This window comes from Genypterus blacodes, unplaced genomic scaffold (assembly GCF_046128005.1).
Source record: "Genypterus blacodes isolate CSIRO-AG114 ecotype Tasmania unplaced genomic scaffold, CSIRO-AGI_Gbla_v1 ptg000032l_1, whole genome shotgun sequence".
In the NCBI taxonomy this organism is placed as follows: Eukaryota; Metazoa; Chordata; class Actinopteri; order Ophidiiformes; family Ophidiidae; genus Genypterus; species Genypterus blacodes.
Window position 1 is genome coordinate 5,116,610 of NW_027466845.1, and position 20,513 is coordinate 5,137,122.

Consider the following 20,513-nt stretch of genomic DNA (forward strand, 5'->3'; position numbering starts at 1 on the left):
TTATGCAATTCAACCATTTTAAACCTGGAAAAGGTCCACAGTGTGGGAATTGAGCATGGCTGATTCTGATGCATTTAAAAACCGACATGGTGCTGAATGTGCCGCACATCCAGTGTGCTGCTTCGGCTGTGCACAAACTTAAATGACGTTTTCAGCTCAACAAGAGGCGTTTTAACAATCAACATCTCTCAGCGGCAGATTACAGAGCAGGTGCAAGAGCCGTTATGTTATCTGGATGATTTATAGATTAAAAAAATACCAAGAATACAAACGTCAGCACAATCTGATAAGCCGTCATACACACACGGGCAGGCACACACACAGCACCCCCAACCCTGAGCGGGGATTCCAGTTAGCGTCTGTGTCCAATTACAGAATTCTGTATCTCCTCTTAAATTTGGAGCTGTCCAGGAGCTCTGATATGTGACGTCTGATCCCATACAAGTGCACATGACTGCAGCATACTGACACAGTACTTTGTGTCTGTCTCCATCTGTCAATCAGTATTTCCATGCGTTAAAATAAGACTTCAGAGTAGCGGGGAGATGCCTTAATGAGCTACTCTCCTTTCACTCCCTTTGCTGATAAGATGTGACTCAGTGCAGTGGTTCACTCTAACCTTATTCAGGCAATTTAGCGCGTGCACCCCTCAACATCTGCCTCAGCTGTGAAACACACAACAAAAGCCCAGGGAGGCGGAGAGCTGAGCGTCTGTGGCCCATCACACCATGATGCACGCTCCTGTAATGAGTCAGTGTTTGGAAGAATGGAAACCAGGCCAGAAGAGAATGCAGATATGGTGATGGCAGGAACATTTCTACAACAGGGAGAAGACATTCTCTGTAAGAAAGGAGTTACTTCTATGTGGGCTTATTACATGAATCATACAATTGTACAAATATGGAGTATCAGCACTTGCAAGAAGCAGATTCTCAGACAAGGCTCCAGAGGAACAGCACAACCTGTTCATGTTCAATAGTGAATTGTCTGTGAGGGAAAAGAGACGTGCAAACCAGTGAACTGTAACCATTCCCGGAAAAGGAATTCTGGGAACTGAGCATTGATTGAATGAGTGGCAACAAGATACAAGAGCAGGGAGCCTCTGTGGTGTGAGCAAAGACTGAAATGTTACCGTCTTTGGTGTAAACACAATGAATCACCACAGACACACTGATCCTACCAGATGAATCATCTTGGTAGATCTCCAATGGCTTCCCTGCTAGCGCTAGTCACGACTGACTCCCATGATGAAACAAAGCCCACAAAGTAAGCATGCTACCAGAAAAATCAAACAAAGGCGGTTTTGCATAACATAAGGCACTATTAAAGGCAAACCAAGCAGGATTTCATGCATCGCTGATAATTACAGTAGCAACAACGGAGCAAAGGGGCCGCGGGTTGGGGGAGAGAGAGAGGGAGAAGGGGAGAGAGAGAGCAAGAGAGAGAGAGCTGGGACGGAGCTACAATGGCCACTCGGCCACAAGCTGCCCGGGACTTACGCGCAGAACCTCAGGCCTGGCACATGCAACACAGCTCTCTCTGTGCATCCATTGAGAACTGCAGACAAGCTGGGACGGGCCGGATAAGCCTGCCTGCGACTTCGACCAGGAAGAGGATCAATAGGAGGGAACGCACTATTTCAGACGCAGCCAGACAGAGCCAGGGGCAGGGCGAGAGGCAGGCAGAGCGACTCCTCCAGTGCTCCATCTATGAATGGAGGGACGACGACTCAGACACGTTTTGAGTTTAGGCAGATCACACGAGCGGTTGGATTAAAGCACAAATGAAAATAAAAACTGGCATAACTGTGTCTTTATCAATGTTTCACAGAGAAGACAGAGAGCAGCCAAAGAGATCCATTTCTTGGATCTCACAAGTAACCAATGCCTAGAGGAATATTGGATAAAAGTTCACTATGGTCATCTCTGTTTTTCCTCCTCTTGCTGGCATGGAAACAGTTGGCTGCAGCTGAGCATTTGGACATCGCCCATCAGCAATCAATTACTGCTGTAGCGATGTCCCGCCTTCCATACCAACAGAGTGGGGAGGGGAAGAAAAAAAAACACCTGCCATGTAGCAAACGCCAGTAGAGTCAGTGTTTGCCAATAAATAAACAGTGTCACGCACCACAGTGACCACAATGACAAAGCCTCAGTGGGTCTTTTCCTGTCCTCAGATAAGACCCCTGCTGACCGCTGTACCCACTTTCTCTCAATATTAGTCTGTCAAATCAAAGCCAAACAACGGCAGTGCATCGAGGAGCTGCGTCAGTGCAAACAAGTCAACGCTTTCATTTAAAATCCACCATCGTGTCTGTGTGGTAACAGCCGAGGCGAGACACACAGGCGGGAAAAAGAAGACCAAGAAAGCAAACACCACGTACTTAAAGCCCCTTCTCCACAGTCTCCAAAATAGCCTGCTTTAGCCACACAAAACCATATTACAATACCAGATCTGTGAGCACACACACCGAGGGCTTCAACTGCTTCTGCCCTCAACCTAAAAAGCTACAGCGCTGACCTAGATACATCATCAACGATTCGATGCATTAAAGACACAGTTTACACAAACCATTGTGACAACATTTTACCCCTTTTTTATAGGATACAAAGCGGTTTGATAAGGTGTTCATGAGCGAAGCAGACAGCGTTGTAAAGAATCTCATCTACTGACTATTGACTGTCAACTTTAGTACAAACCTAAATTTAACAAATAATAAAATGTGACATCAAACACACACATTTTATTGCTGCACTGTGGCCTCCGACACAGTGAGCACAAGAATCTACCGAACGTGTTGTAACTTTTGATTTTTCATGAGGAAAATCAACCGGCGCCGTGCTGAAATGACATCACCAGCTGTGCTAAACACCCATTGTGTGGCGCGTCGAAAATGTCTGCCTCCATCTCCAGTGTCATCTGTCTGTGGGAACTCACCGACAGGCAATCAGAGAGCTCATGCTGCAGGCGTCCAAATGAAAGCAAACCATAACAGTACAGACATGCAAGTGAATTATCTGTTTTTACCAATGTCAGAAATTATGCAAGTTTGGATCGGTGCAACTGCATCATGAATGTTTATACCAGCACACGGGAGTATGTTAGCACAATTGACCTGTACCAGACCTAAACATCATCATCATCATGAAATCATCATGTAACATGCACACAGCATTTTTGGAAATCTGCCATGTTGTACCCTATTGGTAGATGTGTTCAGGCAATCTATGTAGTTGTTGACACCTCCGGATGTCAGTGTTATGTCAAGTGCATGTGTGTGTGTGTGTTCCAGGATATACAGAGAGAGTTCAGCTAAGTTGGATAACTTTCACGTTCCAGTTTGTTATGGCATTTTCAATAGGGTACTTTCTGTTTTCAAGACCGGGTTTTACATTTAATACCCTGTATTAGCCTGACAGCTAACGGCATTGTTAAGGGTGGCGCACTTAGCTCAATAGCCGACCAGTTTGTCTCTGTGCACCCTGTACACATAATTTAGCATTTTTGCCAATTGTTAATTATGAAATGAATGACTGTTATTAAAGTCGCTCTGTAGAGTGCATGATCAGTCAGCAGCTTCTCTCAGAAGCCACAGCACCGTCCTGTCTGAAGGAACTGTCGCGTTCCAGCAGAAGCGGTCTCGCTGTGAAAATTGCAGGTTCGCAATAATGCAACGTCGATGCTGACACTCCCCACTGTGCAGGCTGAATATTGACCGTCCTGATTGAGCCAACTGTAATTCCAAAACACAAAAGTAATAACACATCGTAATTTGTGTTCGAGTGCCTCGTCTCCAGTACAAAATGAACAGACTGCAAATTTGACAACATGTGCGCCGTTCTTGGTACGTAATTATTCCTCCTCTTACTGTACCGGGCAGTGTTGAGTAACAGTGAAGATGACCTCATGCACATAATCCAGAGCTACAGTACAATCTAGGCTGACAAGTACTACAGTAATTCCTTCACTTACTGTAATTCTCCCCTCTGAAGCGTATGTGCCCTCCATTTCCTTGCTTGTAATTTCATCTCTGCATAAAGCCTTTGATCATAACACAAGAGTCATCCACTGTATCCTCCAGTATGAAGCCACTTCATTTATTCGATTCTATTTAAGATGGCTTAAACATTAAGGAATGTGTTCAAATTAGCAGATCATAATCAGTAATGATAACTTTGTAAAACTGAGTCAGATGTTTGAATTAAAATCTACAATTAGGGAAGCTAAATGTATCACTTTAAAGCACTCTGGTCCTTTGTATGTGACGATTAGACTCTCAATCAGATTTTGTAATATTTTTTTGCATTTGCTGTTCTGGCCCTCCTGACAAACGCACTTAGTAATCTGGGAGAATGTCAGGCAGCAATGTTATTCATGGCTGGCCCCAACATCCCTCATTTAATCATGCCACATCTAATTGTGCTAAGCAATAACAGCGAGGCTATTTGTCTTCTTAAGCATGAGAGCCATGCACTTCCTACATTTTTCTGGTTGCCGATTCATTAGTAGTGCTGCCGACACCATTGCCGTCATTCAGAGTGTGATTCAAACTGTGGAGTATTTCTGCCATGATGTTGCCATATTATGATTGACAGTTGAGAAACAGAGGTGTGAGCTACAGCGGCCAAGCGATGTATAAATGAGGTCATGCTGACAGGGAATTTTTTTCCAGATCAAAGTGGCAGAATTGTGCATCCTGACAAACTCCATTAAGCAAGCCCCTCCAAGAAACATGTTCTTCTATTCATATGCTCTACAACTAATAAGAAAATAAGTACTATTCAAGAATATTCCAACAATACATGGATCTTCTAACACAGGAAAGCTAGAGCCAGTCCCAGCATTCACTGGGGGAGAGCAGGGAACCGCCCTGATAAGATTGCCTATCTATCATCAGACACAAATATAAATGCATTCGCACTCTCAGTCATTGATATTCCCCTGAGGTCTAAGGAAGTGTGGGGACAAACCAGAGCACTTAAGCAAACCTACACAAACACACAGAGGCTTTGTTGGGGTCCTATAAACATCCTATGCTATGTGAGAGTAATGAATCATTGTTGACAGTTAAGAAAAGTCAAAGTGAATCAAAGTATAAAGTAGACTATTGTGCTTCTAAGTGTAATAACAAGCCTGCGACAAATGTAATTCAAGCAGTGCTGTGATGCAACAACAAATATTTTCAGTATATATTCTGCCAAGACAGATGACAAGATTCATTTTCTGCTATGGAACACCTTATAAAGTAAGGTTTAACTTTTCAATGAAAGCACTGAAACATTCAATACATATGCAGTCCAATGTAATTAGACTTTCTGGCTATCTCTTTAATTGTAAAGCGCTTTGCCTTGGGTATGAAATGTGCTTTGAATACAAACACATCGCCTTGCCTGCATTGCTAAAAATGATTATCATACCACCAAAGAAGCAAGTTTTGATTTCATCAGACAAAGACCATGTCATTGCCGTTTCATTGAAAGATAAATTCACAATCTGACTCCCACATTCTCGTGATCCTGGCATAGCTATGGGTACAGAGAGGAAGGGAAGCCCAAGGTTGCATTATGCATTCTGTGACACACAGAGATTAGCCAGGGTTCGTCTTCACAACGGCTCCACTGAGGGTGACAGATGGCGTGGAGGCACCTTATGACACAATATGAGCTTCCACACACACCTTGCTGGCCAATCAGAGGTTGGGCAGTAAAAATAGATGCAGGCATAGGGCTGGCCTCCGCAGGCTAGAGTAATCTATTCCTCTGGGCGAGACTCTCCTGAGACACAAGGGGCCCATTAGAATTAATATGAGCACTGACAATAACAAGGTTCTGGGTTAATCCATCTTGCACACTCTCTCCGTTGCTCACTGTGATTACCAGTTGTACATATCCTTAATATATACAAGCCAATTCCGAGCTAATTGGCACGGACTAATACTTCCTCTTCACTGCACATACACAAGAATAATTACCTTAATGGTTCAAGGGATTCCGTTGTCAAGGCACTCTACTTCAACATTACCAGAGACAGATTATATACAGCACAAATGTATAGTATTTATCGATAAAGCCTATTGTTGAATCATGTACCATAGATACAATCGCTGATCCAACTATTGGTGGCTGCTGTGTGATAATCTCCACTGGGAATGCCTTCACCACCAGTTCGCTTTTAACAACAGGGTGGATGATTACTGTTTGCCAACAAGCAGGCCTTCTTATTAGTGGTTCTTACAAATGCAGTGTGCTGTGTACTGCCATTTCCAAACATTTGGAAGATGAGCAAAAATCTTGGCAAAGCCACTGGCTGCTATAAAATAGTTTCATATACTTGGGATGGCTGTCATCAGCCTTTACACTCCATGGAAAAGATTCACGGTGGGGTTCATGACACATCCGGCTGCAGTTGGCAAGGAGAGCGTGGAGGCTTTCAGGCAGTGGAAGTCATCGAGTCATACTGAGGGCAGCTCCTTCAGGGAGGAGTGTGAGAGACATAACAAGAAGGACCAAGACGGATGCCAGACATTTTAGAGAATTTAAAAATGTGCACTCCACCAAAATAATATCAGAATGGAATATCAAGAAAATAAACAAATAAACACCTTAGGGTGACACCCTGAGCACACTGTATGTATGTACAGTATACAGTATGTCAACATACTGAAAGTATTCACAACATCATAGGTTGAAAGTCAAATTTCTAAGCTGCATATTGTCTCTTTGAAGAACGTGCCCTGTTTGGTGAAGGGGAGCAGCTGTTCCACAGGGAGCTGTTCGGGTAGCTTTTTATTCATGACTGAACTGTATGACCGAGTTACACTTCACTTAGCCTTTTTCTCTTTCGTTCTGCGTCATTTCATGGCACACAAAGAAACAGACACAAAGAAAATGAAGAAATGAAATGGATTTCAGATGTGCACAATTGTATTTAATGCAAATTACCAGAATGTTTTTCCCACAATTTAAAATGAAGACAAATGAATGCAGAACAAAGAATGAAATAAGGAATGGAATGTGTGGTGCAAGCTTTGGCTGTGTCTCAGACCGTTGCTTAACAATTCAGTATTATTCATGTTAGTCTGTGCCCATTGCTATTCTACCCAAGACCTAGGAACAGAAATGTTCAGCATTCATCATAATCTACAATTTGCCATAACAATAATGATTCTGCTGATCCTCAAGAACAGAAACACTTTTGTGAGAATTTTACATTAAACAAGCAGAATAAATAATGCATTTAGCACTTTGCTTTGTAAAAGGTGAGTCCCTGATATGTAACACATCCATCATTACAATTTATGATCACAATCTTTTGTACTGTTATCTTGTGATAATTATCAGTTTTTGGACTACATAGACAGTAATGATCTAAAGCAGGGGTGCCCAATACGTCAAAGGTAATGTGGGTAGATCGCATGGCATTGAAAAAAAAAGTTAGCCTATAGTTAAAAGTTAGCCGGCAAGTGCGCCGGCAACGGCACCGGCATCGTACTGCAGTACTTACCGGCACCGGGAACTTACCGGCGCCGACACCAGCCACTTGACCTTCCATCACTCACAGTATCGCGCACTTGCTGGCACCCCCCCGTCAACAAAATCACGGACAGCACCCCCCCTTATGTAGGTAGACCATTTTGACTTGGTCATTTTAAAAGTAGCTCCCAAGCTGAAAAGGTGTGGGCACCCATGATCTAAAGGTTAGGATCAGTCGGGATAAAGATCACATACATCACAATAACCATCACTTAACGGGTTTCAATTAGCAATGTTAATGAATAATTGAGTATTGATAAAGTGCCATTTAGATTTTAATTGATAGGGTTTGTTTTTTATGGGATTACGCCAAATACATATAATGTCTATAGAAGATAAATAGAAGTATGCATCAGTTGGTCAAATATAGCCCAGTATGGGAACATTCTAAGATCAAAGATGACAATGTGAACTGCTTAGACTGCAACACTCAGCAAAAACGTCTCCGTTTCCTCCCCAAAAATGGAGTTGGTGTTCGAAAGCAGCTGATACGCAATATGACTGAAAAGGACATTAAGCCTGCAAACACGGCAAAGGGGGCGATATTCTCTGAGCCGATACATTCAGGTCCAAAGCTTGACATCAAAGGACGAACAGAGGCACATTATTCCCCCTACTACACCAATACAGGGACATTGTTTAATTGTCAAATGCCACAATAAGACATGTCTCATCAGCTGTTCACGCTATATGAACACATACTATGGCTCAATTAGTTAGAACAGGAGGAGAGGCCCAACAGTGTTCCAGTTAGGTTTTCTTGCTGTAGCATAGCAACCACGGCCACCGGACGAGACTTCAACAATTATGAAACGTATCTGCCAAGTCAACCAAACGAGACACATGGGCATTTGGACATGACTACATAAGACTCCATCACACTTTCTGTGCATAAATACGGCTCCTTGCTCTTTTTAACTTGGTAGCATTGGCGCACCCCGCAAACAGCAAACACATATGTGATGTCGCCTTATACGACACTTTGCTCAGGGACATCTTGCAGCTTCCGTTTGGGTTAACTCCTCGCCACAGTCATACTTCTTACTACTTAACAGCAGGAGGAATTTGTCAATCAAAGGTGAACACATCCCACAAAGACGCTCTCTCATGCAGAGCGACGAAAACCCCTGTGGAGAAGCTTGGCTGAGTGCGTCTGCGGTCTCCTTTTTTACTCCATACTTATTTTTTTTGCCATAAGTGAGGGTTTGTACAAAATCTGACTGTTAAAATGAAAACTCCAGTTTATAGAGGTGCCTCAGTCTGACAGAAACCTTGCATTACCATTTTCACAACAGCGTCTGACTTGCTATTCTTCTAACCATGACTGAAGAATAAGACCTACAGAGACAGTATCTGGCATCATCTTCCGTGAACCGCCCTTCACCTGGCTTTTTTGAGTGGAGTTAGATAATCACAACCTCAGACTCAGACAGTTCACATCACAGGTCACGGCAACATCATCTGCAAATCAATTAAAGGGTGACGCTTCCGTGTTTCCAAACATCCTGTCCATTTTAATCAAAAAGACAGTGGCGAGTCCGTTGATGTCCCAATTACATGATTGAGGGCGTCAGATTTTGCTCAAAGAAACACTTCCAGTCAGGGTTCATTAGTTTGATAGCTTTGGAGAAAAAAGTCATTTGCAGTGCAGGTTAGTTTCCACACATGAGAACCCCTCCAGACTGAGCTCAGCCCACACCTAGTTACATCTTTTGGTCCGGCCAACCATATAGGAAACACTGATGCAATCGAAAAACATTGTTAAGAGGCCATTATCACGTACCGGTTGAAAGCCAATTTTGTTAAGAACACCTTTTGGGAGTACTTAACCACACCGCAGCCTCTCAACACACTCCATGCACCAGGCCTTTCACTTTAAAACTGCAGTATTTTCGGTCCATCACTGCTTCACTCTGTCCACAGTCGCTTGGTGCAGATTTTTAACAGGTTGGGATTGATTATATTGGTTGGGACTCCATGTCAAAACTGGGACTAATAATCTAATTATGACCTCTGTGTTTTCCAGGTTGGGTAATTTATGGTGGAATTTTAATTAAAGAAAATACAGACATGAGCCGTGTTCAGACGGTAAATGTTTCTCAGGAGGACGTGTGTGAAAATCACATTTTCATGTGGCTCCTCCACATTACAGCTCAAGCATTTGGAAATCAAGTGAAATCCCAGAGGACGAGTGAGTTTTGTCCTCTGTCGACACCGCAGAGTCTAATTTCTCTTTTAATTTAAGACCGGTGCAGCAGTTCAAGGAGCAATTTTCACAAGTGAATCGAAATGATAGAACTGGGATAGTGAACGTCTGGAATACTATAAAAGAGTGGTCTACATATTGCATAATGCGAGTGTAGGAATACAAGCAATGCAAACATTAGCGATTGCAATTGTGATGGTGACCAATTTCATCAATTTGTGTCTTCTTAATGACTTTCAGGCCAGATTCTCCTTGAAAACTCAATTTGGAAATCAAAATTATTACCAGGTAGGTCACAGACGAACACAACATATTTTCGTGCTGGACTTTCTCCCAAGGTCATGGGACGAAAAACACTGACATTGTTGGTACAGCAATTAAGTCCCAGACTGCCGCTGCTACCTCACGTCCTCCGTATTAAATTAACCGTCCGAATGGGGCTGTGGCTGATTCGCACAGCAATAAGATCGCAGACGACCTTCGCAATAATTACAAATAACATGTGCTCCCAGTGTAACACTAGAGCTGTGCAAATGGGGACATTAAGTGGTGAGAGTTCCAATCATTCTGGTCAGAGTGCTGGGCCAGATGTTCTCGAAGAAACTTCTGTCCAACTTTGGGAATAGCCAGAGTGGTCCGGGAGCCTTGGATGCCATCTGATCCCGCTCAGCACCAGGTGGTGATCAGCTGACAGCTCGGGCCCGCTCCTCACCCGAGTGTCCGGACCATATGGCCACAGGGCCGATGACACAATTACAAAGCTAAGTTATCACTATTTGTTACAACCATTTTAGTTTGATTGAGCAGATTATTTTTATGCATACCTAATGATATTTACTGGATATAAATGCATGAATGGTTATCCTGACTTCTTGTGAATTGAAAAACAAGATATTTGCCACAACAAAACTCCAGTGGTGGTGCCATGGTAAACGCACTCCCCCTCACCTCAGCAGGGATCCAGGTTTCCTTTTTGGCCGAACACTCCATCAAACCTAACTGGCAGCGTTCTCGAGGTGAATACAAGTCGGTTCTGATTGCTCAAGTGCGAGGGAAATTGTCCAAAGAGTGAATAAGAGGGAAAAAAATACTGAAAAATAAAACGTCAATTACGCCGCTGAGAAATGGTGCTGCTTCTGATGTCATTGCAAAGGCCTTATCACGGGTGACAGCGTGTTCCTCCACATACTGGAGGAGAGGGAGTCAGAGTGTTCAGACCTGTTCATTATTCACAGGGAGCAGCGTAACCTTGTATGAGCGAAAAGTGCATGTTATACATTTTAAATCGGCCATTTTGGTAGAAAACGTTTAGAGTCAACACCAAAAACAAGAAATAATCACTTTTTGGAAAAGGAGTCAACTACAGTAAATGTGGTCTAATAAATAATTAACACTTAACAGTCTATTGATTAATGACAATAAAAAACACAATATGAATATTTAATATTGAACCGATCGTACTGTGGCTACAATTTATCAGGATCCATCTGTATTTCCCTTCATGCTAACAGAGTCAATTAAATGTCTGGTTAATCTGTCTATTTTGAGACGAATCTATTATGTAATTTTAGATTAATCTGCAGTGGAACGAGGTTAATTCCCATCCCCAAAAATATCACTTGCTAGACCTCATATGTCTCTTCAGTCTTGCGCACTGAAACGCCTCAGTGTGAGGAAATCTAGGCTACACGCTCGCATGAAGAGTGTTAATACTCGTGTGACACTTTAACTGCTAACTTATCCTCTCTAGTAATAGGCTGATATTAATAATGAAAAAAAAAAAGGGTTTAATTTCCTCTGTATCATCATCTGTATAATAGCGAACACAGTGGAGTTAATGGCTAATGGGCTCAGATGGCTGGTTAACGTTTGTGTGCAACTGATGGATCTGGTACAACAAATCACACACTGTACACATGGTAAAATCATTAAGAGGCCTAATGAAGTGATATTTACAGTATACACACACACATCTGTACGTTATCAGTGTCTGTCTATTCCTGTAACTGTCGCCACAAACAGCAGTATTCCAGTTTCAGTCCCATATTCAAATACTGGAGCCTATGCACTGAATGCTTCCTCTCCTCTTTTTCATTTTTTTGCAGATGAATGAACAAAGCACTTCGCTTTTTCACTGACTGAGGGTTTACTTGCTTACCCCCCTCCCCCCATGTATAACGTTCTCTATCTGCCACAGCGTTCCTGGAGACAACGTCATCCTACAAAGGATCGTGATCCAATTACAGATGGAAAATAGAGGTTTTTCTATTTACCGCGTGTGACGTCAGCGCTCGTGCCATATATGTGTTTTCATAATAACATCAATAATGCATCTGGTGACTCTGTATGGACACCATCTCTCCAGTGCAGGGCTGACTAAGCCCATAAAGCAGCAGTGGCTCATGTTAGACCAGTGACACTCTATGGCGACTGCATAAAGAGGGAAGCCTTGAGGCGGAGCGATCCAAATCCTCCTGCTCTCTGTTCGGTGATGCTTCCTATGGTGTTTTAATAATGAATGTGCCGTGCTGTGCGTGGATGCGTGAAAGGAGTGACACTGCTCTCCATTAAAGATTCACAATGCACCAGCACAGAGGATGCAGCTTCTTTCTTTTTTTTTTACATATACAATTGTTTTCTTAAATTAGACATGCGTACATGAGCTCGGTTTCAGGAGGCCACACTGACAGGACGTGTCTGCAGCTCTTGTACCTTGGGACGGGGCGCTTTCAGTTCCCTGACGCTGACAATATTGTGAGGAGTTTGGTTTTGTTCTCGTGTTGCTGTTGTTCCCATCTTCCCAAAAAAGATGTGGCAATGCAGAGAGTGAGCCAAGAGATGGTCTAAGCTAATAACAGCCTAAGCGGGCTGAGGGGGGGGGGATTATTTGCAAACAGATTTCCAGAAGTGTATAAGTCAAACATTTACATGGCTGAAGTCTCATTCTTTCTCCTACAGTAAAGTGGAGCTGGTGGCCGGGGATCAGAGTCAGTTTCATTCAATCAAAGGTAAACTCAGCTGCTTACAAACGGGGAAATGTAACTTCTCTTACCTACAGCTGGGCACCTTACAAATATAATAGGTGCCTCAAGTGAACCGGCCTATTTTCAACAGAAAACTGCGTCCTTAAGGAGAATTTGACAAAGTGAACAATAGCTGCGACAAACAGGTTTAGTCCCAGAGTGAACACTTCAAAGTGGAGAGAGGCCTACAACGCATACAGGTACTAAGGTTACATGCCCACAGGGAGCCTCCTTTCACACATGCTCCTCATTCAGGTTCTCAATGGAAAGGCCACAATGTTCCGATCCGGCTGAAATCTAAATAGGGTCGATTGGGGGAATAATTGACATGTTGCTTTGTGAGGTTGCTGCAACCCCTTAAACAATGCGTGCTGTTGTTGTGATGTTGCAGATCTGCACATCGTTATATTGATGTTGTGCATATACAGTACAGCTAATCGTTCAGCTGATGATGGTCTCATGTTTTTAATGCTGAGAATAGCAGGCGCTCCATGAAGTTACTAAGCATTATAATCCAGCTAAAACCTAATGTTGATGCCTCAAACACCTTCAACGCCATTTCCCAGTCCAGCAATTACACTGGATCTTTTTTCCAGCTACCGGCTTAGTATCAACAATAGACAGAACAAGCGTACCTCCTAAAGCTATTTCCAGCGCTGCCTCAAAGCTATTAGTTATATTCTTAAACTAAACCTCAGTAAAGGCAGTGGATTTACGCCAGGATGCTCCGATCACAGAGGCTAATCACTGAATAATCAACAACTCAGCCCACAAACCTCCGGCAGCAAGCCCTTGGGAAAAAAAGGTTGTTTATGTTCCTCACACGGTGTTTTACAGGGTCACGTGCTAGCGTCATGTCATGTTCCAGCTTCGGAGGGCGACTCGTCTCGGCTGAACCCTCTCAGGCGTGGAACTGCCTGATCCACTCCTCATCACAAAATATTTCGGGCGGATCCGGCTGGGACAAAATGACATCCTTTCTTGCCGCGCCTTCCCATTACGGGAGGAAAACCTTAGCATCTGTGGGATTTTTCAAAATGACGTGCCGGGCTGGAAAAGTGAAAGTCTCCTTGTCTGAGACATCACGAATGGCTAGTTCACAGACTTGATTGTTTCACGGCTGAGATGACACGTCTGAAATCTGCGCGGACGAGACAGAAGAAACTAAATGTGCGTGTCTGACAGCTGTTCCTCAGAAATTACCCGTCAACCGAATTTAAGCCAAAGATGAATCCTGAAGAATAGTTCAAACAATACATAATTTACTATATTTAATCTATCTAATAATATCTTTCCTCTAAAACTGCAAATGCTAGTGTACTTTTTTTTTAGTTATTCAGGTTAATCGGACGGCTTTCTAGGTTGAAGCTGCATGGAGCTGCAGTGGAGAAAAATATAGAAGAGAAACACTGACTTTTCACAGATTGTGTGATGGTGAACATTTGGTGGAGAGATTCAGCGAACACACGCTCCTGTCGTTGAAGACAAACAGCGGGAGCAGATGAATCTGGGAGAAAAACTTCTAGTTTGTGTCCTTTCCGTGCTTAAACCTGGCAAAGTGTGTATGTATGCGTGTGTTTATCCGAAGCATCTGCTGGTTGTCATTGTACAGCTTCAAAGATGTTTGTTTTTTCTTGTTGATAGTCTTGCAAGTGTTATTGGGCTTTTGTTGTCCTTTGGCAGTAGGTTGTGTGTTATAGTTACCATAGAGACACAATGACACGCCCCTAACCTGGCCTGCCTGATATACTGTCTATGTAAAGTAGTTACAATGTTAAGTCAAGTAGGGTCCGTGTTACAATAGTCAGCTGAATCTAAGCATGTGGACCATCTGCCAGTGGTCAATGTGTGACGCTGTGCTTGGGATTTCATAGCCTATTATCAGAGTTTACATCCAGTTCACTGAACAGAAGGCAGAGCTTATGGTGCTGTAATGAAAAACTTTTTAATACGCTACGAGTGGCACCGGATAACCACATGCAGCAGTCAACCAGGGCTAACTGGCTACGGCCATGCCTGGTAGCTTTAATGAAGGAAAACTCTGAGGATTTAGGAAAAGTTTTGAACATCATGTGAAATTTCACTGCACTTTTCTCGCATATTTTCTCAGTACTTATTACAAAAGCGAAGCAATTTGGCAGGCGATGCATCAATGCTTGTATCACCCACTCAAGGAACGTACAGTACAGTAGCAAAAACACTTCCACAGTCAAAAGCGAAGCAGCCTGTGCACGCCGGTCTGCAGGCAGCTGTAGGTTCCATCTTGCCTCGTAAATGGAGCAACATGGAGCTAAGCGACGTCATCCTCGCTTACCACCCGAAGTCACTGATGATGTAAGTCTAGCAAAGTGAAACCGTCCTACTGTACTGCTATACAGGCCACTTACATTACCAACAGAGCCACGCGATGTCATGGAGAGTTGCGATTCATGAGCATCACAGGTCGAAAACATTTAGAACTCAAACGTGTTGCTCATTTCTGTCGAGTTTCTCTCATTTCGACTGAAGCCGCGTTTCATTTTGAGGCAGAAAAAGCAATCTTGGAAACGTTCCATTTTCCAATATGAGCCTTTGAGAGGGATCAATGAATTATTTAATTATTTAGACACTCAACAGGCCCCGCAGAGCAGGCAGAAGGTAGATATAGAGATGGGAAGATATGGGAGGATAATCCCTGGGCTAAATCAATTCAGCAATAAATAAACAACCATGCCACAGTAAAAGATTAGGATTTGGTGCGATTTACATTCAAATACTCAAAGTTGAAATGGCAAAAAGGTTTCAACATTTGAGCAACACTACTACAAAAATAGGAACAAATGCAGTAGTACAAACATTATAATTTTATGCTGGAGGAGTTGTTTATTATATTAATGGGGTAGTGCATCAATTCCACATTAGGCTGACATTTACATTAGATTCCGATTGTTGTTCTTGGGGAGAACTATTCAGCGTTTGGAAATGACTGGATGGAGCCTTTTTGTGGCGGTGGGGGGGGGGGGGATGTGCAGTGTCAGACTTCTGTGACATCACACAAGGGTTTACTTTGTGTTGTTGTGGTGATGCTGCAGATCAACTCATATGGTCCAAAAAAAACATACAGATAAGGCCTTAAAAATGAACACAGAAACACATCCAAATGGTAAAATTCAGTGTGGTTTCCGCTCTCTAAGCATTTCTCCCCAAAGAACATCTCACCACCTATCAGATGAACAGGTGTAGTGACCCAGCCGTATGCTCCTCACGCATCAAATTACTCATTTATTTAAAAAAAATGCTGTTCTGCTGCTCGTGAAAAAGCAATTGGACACCAAACTCCCTGTATTAGACTTACATAACAATGCATTAGACCCACTCAGAGGATCCCATCTCAAGCCCTCTGCCGTGGCATCAGATTACATAACAGATTACTGGCAGCAGATGCAGTTTGCTGTGCATCCCTGTGCCAGACTGACCCTATAGAGCTACACCGGGCCTGGATGGATCCTGTCTCCTGCAGGGGCCCTACACCTGCACACAGTGAGACAGTAGGGTGGGGTCACCAAGACGCCCGATACAAGGGGGCACGTCATTCAATCTGCAGATGGAACCTTTCAAACAGTACCGTGACTCAACCTAGAGCCCCACCTGTGTGTGTGTGTGTGTGTGTGTGTGTGTGTGTGTGTGTGTGTGTGTGTGTGTGTCACCCTCGATAAACAACAAACCCCATCCCATCAGGAAAGACAACAATGTCCAGCAACAGTGAGACAGAGGACGGAGGAGAGAGAGAGAGAGAGAGGGGGGGGGGGGGTCTCTGCGCGCGGCCCGTCTGCAGCGACACACACACACACACACACACACATCTATGCTAATGCAATTAAAAGCGGCGTCTCCTTCGAGCGTCGTGTTTTTATTTCATCCATAATAACGCTAAGTCAGCGTAAATGCAGTGTTAGTCACGCTCGGAGCCCGCCGAGCGTCCCGGGGAGCCAGGAGCCGAGCACGGAGCTTAGCAGCGGGCTATTTTTATGGGGACAAACGCGTCCACCCCCCCGCCACACTAAGCTAATTAGCAGCGCCGTGCAGATGCAGTATTGTGCCGCTGCATCCCTGCTAAGCAGCGCGCCTGCGGGCGGAGGGACACCAGAGGGAGACGAGACATTACCTTGTCCTGACCGCTAAGGGATGGACGGACGGTGATGCGATGTATCCAGCAAAACACACACATAAACAGCCGCAAAAGCTACGAGCGAGAAAGGATAAAAATGTAAAGGTTTTCTTACCTGTGGAGCCCACAAGAAGAAGCAGGGCTAAGAGGATATCCCCCGACCGGACCATCGCAACTCCCGAGGAAGGTGCACGTTAGACGGCGTGTAAAGGCGCTGTGGTCCCTGCAGTGCGGCTCTCTGTCGGGTCCCTCAGCTCTGTCTCATCCTAATGTGTGTGTGAGAGAGAGCGGATCGGTGCTGACGAACAGCGGCACACAGAGCAGCACACAGAGCGGAGCAGAGCAGTGCAGAGCGGCAGTGATGAGCGCCAGCGGACTGTTCAAAGTCTGACTGACAAGCACGGCCTGCTCACACACGAGGATCACTCCGCACAGGCCGAACAATAAACCTCCAGTTAAGTAGTGCGCCGGTATCAAAGGCAAGAAACGTAAAGGGAAACTCCCCTAGTCACCACAACAACACACAGATGAGATGTTAGTAGGATATATTCAATATTATTAAATATTTTCGATTACATTCAGTGAAGCCACACTGTCGCATTTATAAAGAGAAAAAGAAAAATGGGTCAATGTATACAATTATTTATTTTGTTTATCTTATTTATTATCTTTTTATTTATTACGCTTATTTTATTGATATAGTATCAAACAGAGACAGTCCATGGTCATTATTGTATTGTATTGGGGGTTTTTTTGTTCTGTTTCTTCATTTGAAAATTGTTCTTCTGCCTCCTGAGGTGTAATTCATTCTTCTTCCATTCCTGCACATTTGCTCTATTTTATTATTCTGAATACATTTGTAATCTTTAAATATGCATAAACAAATTAAAATAAAAACGAAACTAATTTAGATATCAAAAAGCTATAGGCTAAAATGAAATATATGCTAAATGAGTATATATATAATTAATGTTGATGTGATCCACTTTGCGTGTGTGCAGATAATGTTTTTGATTTTGTAAACAGCATCTTAACACATTTTCTTATTAACCCAGTCATTATACAGCGTCATCAGTAAATTAGAACCAAATATATTTATCTCCTGCCTGGACTCAGCACCTTGCTGTGGGGGAGGTGTGTGTGTGTGTGTGTGTGTGTGTGTGTGTGTGTGTGTGTGTGTGTGTGTGTGTGTGTGTGTGTCTGCGTGCTCCTGGGAGCTGTGTTGTCCCTTAGTGGAGTCAACCAAGACAAATTGGTCCCGGGTGAGAGGCCAGACGAGTTGTGGTTTAATATATTAATCTTTATGATTGGAGCTCTACTGGCCCAGAATAGTGGAAGAAGGTGAACGTCCGGTGACTCATCAACCACTGAGTGAGGCATAACTGTCCGCTAACAGCCAGCTTTATTTTCAATACTTGCAGAAACAACTGAGCGCAACACCGCAACGTTAACAATGTTTATCTATGTGGCAATATGATGTATCATGGTTTGGATGCTATAAATGAATTCTTCCGCTCGGTGTCACTAATATAAAATGAGCTGTTAAATGAGGCTTCACCTAATGAACCTTTTGCTGACCAAATTGTCTGGAATAGCTTCGGTGCCTCAGAAAGCCTCATTTCACCGTTGCTATGGGGTGGGGGTGGGGATTCTCACAGGCCTCCGGCCGAGGGCCTCTGTGATGGAGTCTCCCCACAGAACGACAGGGTTGCCTCCTTGTGAGTGTGTGTCGTAGGAGGGAAGACTCTGATGGTTCTCTGCCAAAAAGCAGTGGCAGTTTGGAGTCCCCGGCCTCCTCGAGGTGTCTTGGTGGAGTCCTGAGGAGGTGCTCCATCCAGATATAGCTCTACTTTGGGACTTCAACGCCCCTGGTGGCAATGATGGAGAAACTTGGACGGGTGAAACAAAGAGTAAAGGCCTAGCTGACATGAACCTGAATGGTTCAGAACGGCTGATTAGTTTTTAGTTAGTTTTTACCCTGGCAAAGATGCTGGAGGGTTCCTGAAAGTTTTCTTATCCGGCCTGTATGTGCTTTGTTGACTTGGAGATGGCTTATGACCTTGTCCCCCACGGTACATTGTGGGGGTTGCTGTGAGAATACAGGGTGCTGGGCCCATTGTAATGAGCCATCTGGTGCTTCTGTGACCAAAGTGGGAGCTGAGTCCGTATTCTCAGCAGTAAATCAGCCACTTTCTCTGTGCACGTAGGAGTCCCACAAGGTTATCTATCCCCACAATTCTACTTGTCATTTTTATGGACAGAATCTCAAGGTGGAACTGAGGATTGGGAGAGTTTGCAGACAATGTGTTTGTGTTGGCTTCCTTCATCAAGCTGTGAGCTCCAACATGCACCGGCTCCCTGGGGAGACGTTCCAGGCAGGTCCAACCGGGAGGAGACCACGTGGAAGACCCAGAATACTCTGGCGGGATTACATAAATATAGAGAGAGGGAGAGAGAGAGACAGAGAGAGAGAGAGAGAGAGAGAGAGAGAGAGAGAGAGAGATCCCATCTGGCCTGGGAACATTTTGGGATGCCTAGGAAGACTCGGGAAACGCTTGCATATGCTTCCTTTGTTTGAGCAGGACCAATGCAGGTATAGAGAGCAGAGCACAGTGGCAGTTTCATTCATTCAGTCTCATATGATTTGGCTTTGAATGAAGCTTAACAGCAGCCACGGCACCAGCAGTGTCTTTGGAGCCAGATGTATTTATGTTTTTATGCTTTGTTTTGCAAAGGAGCGGAATATTACTGTTCTTTATCAGATTACTGTCAACCAGAGGCCCAATGTTTCCAGGGCAATCTGGAAAATATGCAAAACTTGAAATAGGCACGATAGATAACCCCACAATCCTCACGTCGATGCAGGGGGTCACATCCTTCTCTCAGCTCTGACCAATCCACTTCTATTTACTCTGCAAAGTGAATGTTATTTGAGAGCGCAATGGTGTAGCAGATTCCAGGAATGACAGTGTTGTTTGCGAGCACAGCAGGGGGGGCGGGGGGGGGGGGGGGGGGGGGGGGGTGCAGAGGGTGTGTCTGTCATTTGTCCCGCCGGCCAGTAATGAGATGTGGTGTCAGCCAAAGTTTGATAAACTCAAATTTATCTGTGGGCTGGCTGAAAATACACTGTGGTCAAATCTCATTTCAGCCATCTTTCTGTGTCATTTACATCCCAAAATTCCACCAGAGGGTGTGGGGATCCCAGAATTACTGAATGACTCCTCTGTCTATTCTTCCTATTAGGAAATAGCTGAGAGAGAATTGGGGGCGAGAGAGGAGGAAGAGGAGCTGTATGTGGGAAACAGAGGGGGGGGGGGGGGGTGAAGCATTAGTGCTTGAGCTTCAGAGACAGGCAGAGTGTGTGTCAGATGATGAGTCATGCAGTGTATTGGTCAGTGTGGTTGAATAACTCATCCGGCTGCTTTAACTGATTTGGTTATTTCACATTTGTATCCCTAACGCTTTCATTTCCAACAAATGATGGCGTTTTCTCTTTGAGTGGAGGAACATTAGTTCAACCACTGCCAGATTATTTATTAATGAGCATGAGATCTCGCCGGTCCGGGCTGATTTTTTTTTATTTCTTTTGCCGTCTTCATAAATGA

The 20,513-nt window shown here is 44.0% G+C and overlaps 1 protein-coding gene across 1 annotated transcript in view; it reads right to left on the minus strand.

Moving 5' to 3' along the window:
• The window catches only part of ncam1b (neural cell adhesion molecule 1b), a 54,673-nt gene extending 37,470 nt beyond the window's left edge, over nt 1–17,203 (minus strand). The window contains exon 1 of the mRNA XM_076146115.1: nt 17,024–17,203. Coding sequence (XP_076002230.1) covers nt 17,024–17,078 — 55 coding nt within the window. The 5' untranslated portion in view covers nt 17,079–17,203. The remainder of the gene's footprint in view (nt 1–17,023) is intronic.
• Between the last annotated feature and the right edge of the window lie 3,310 nt (nt 17,204–20,513).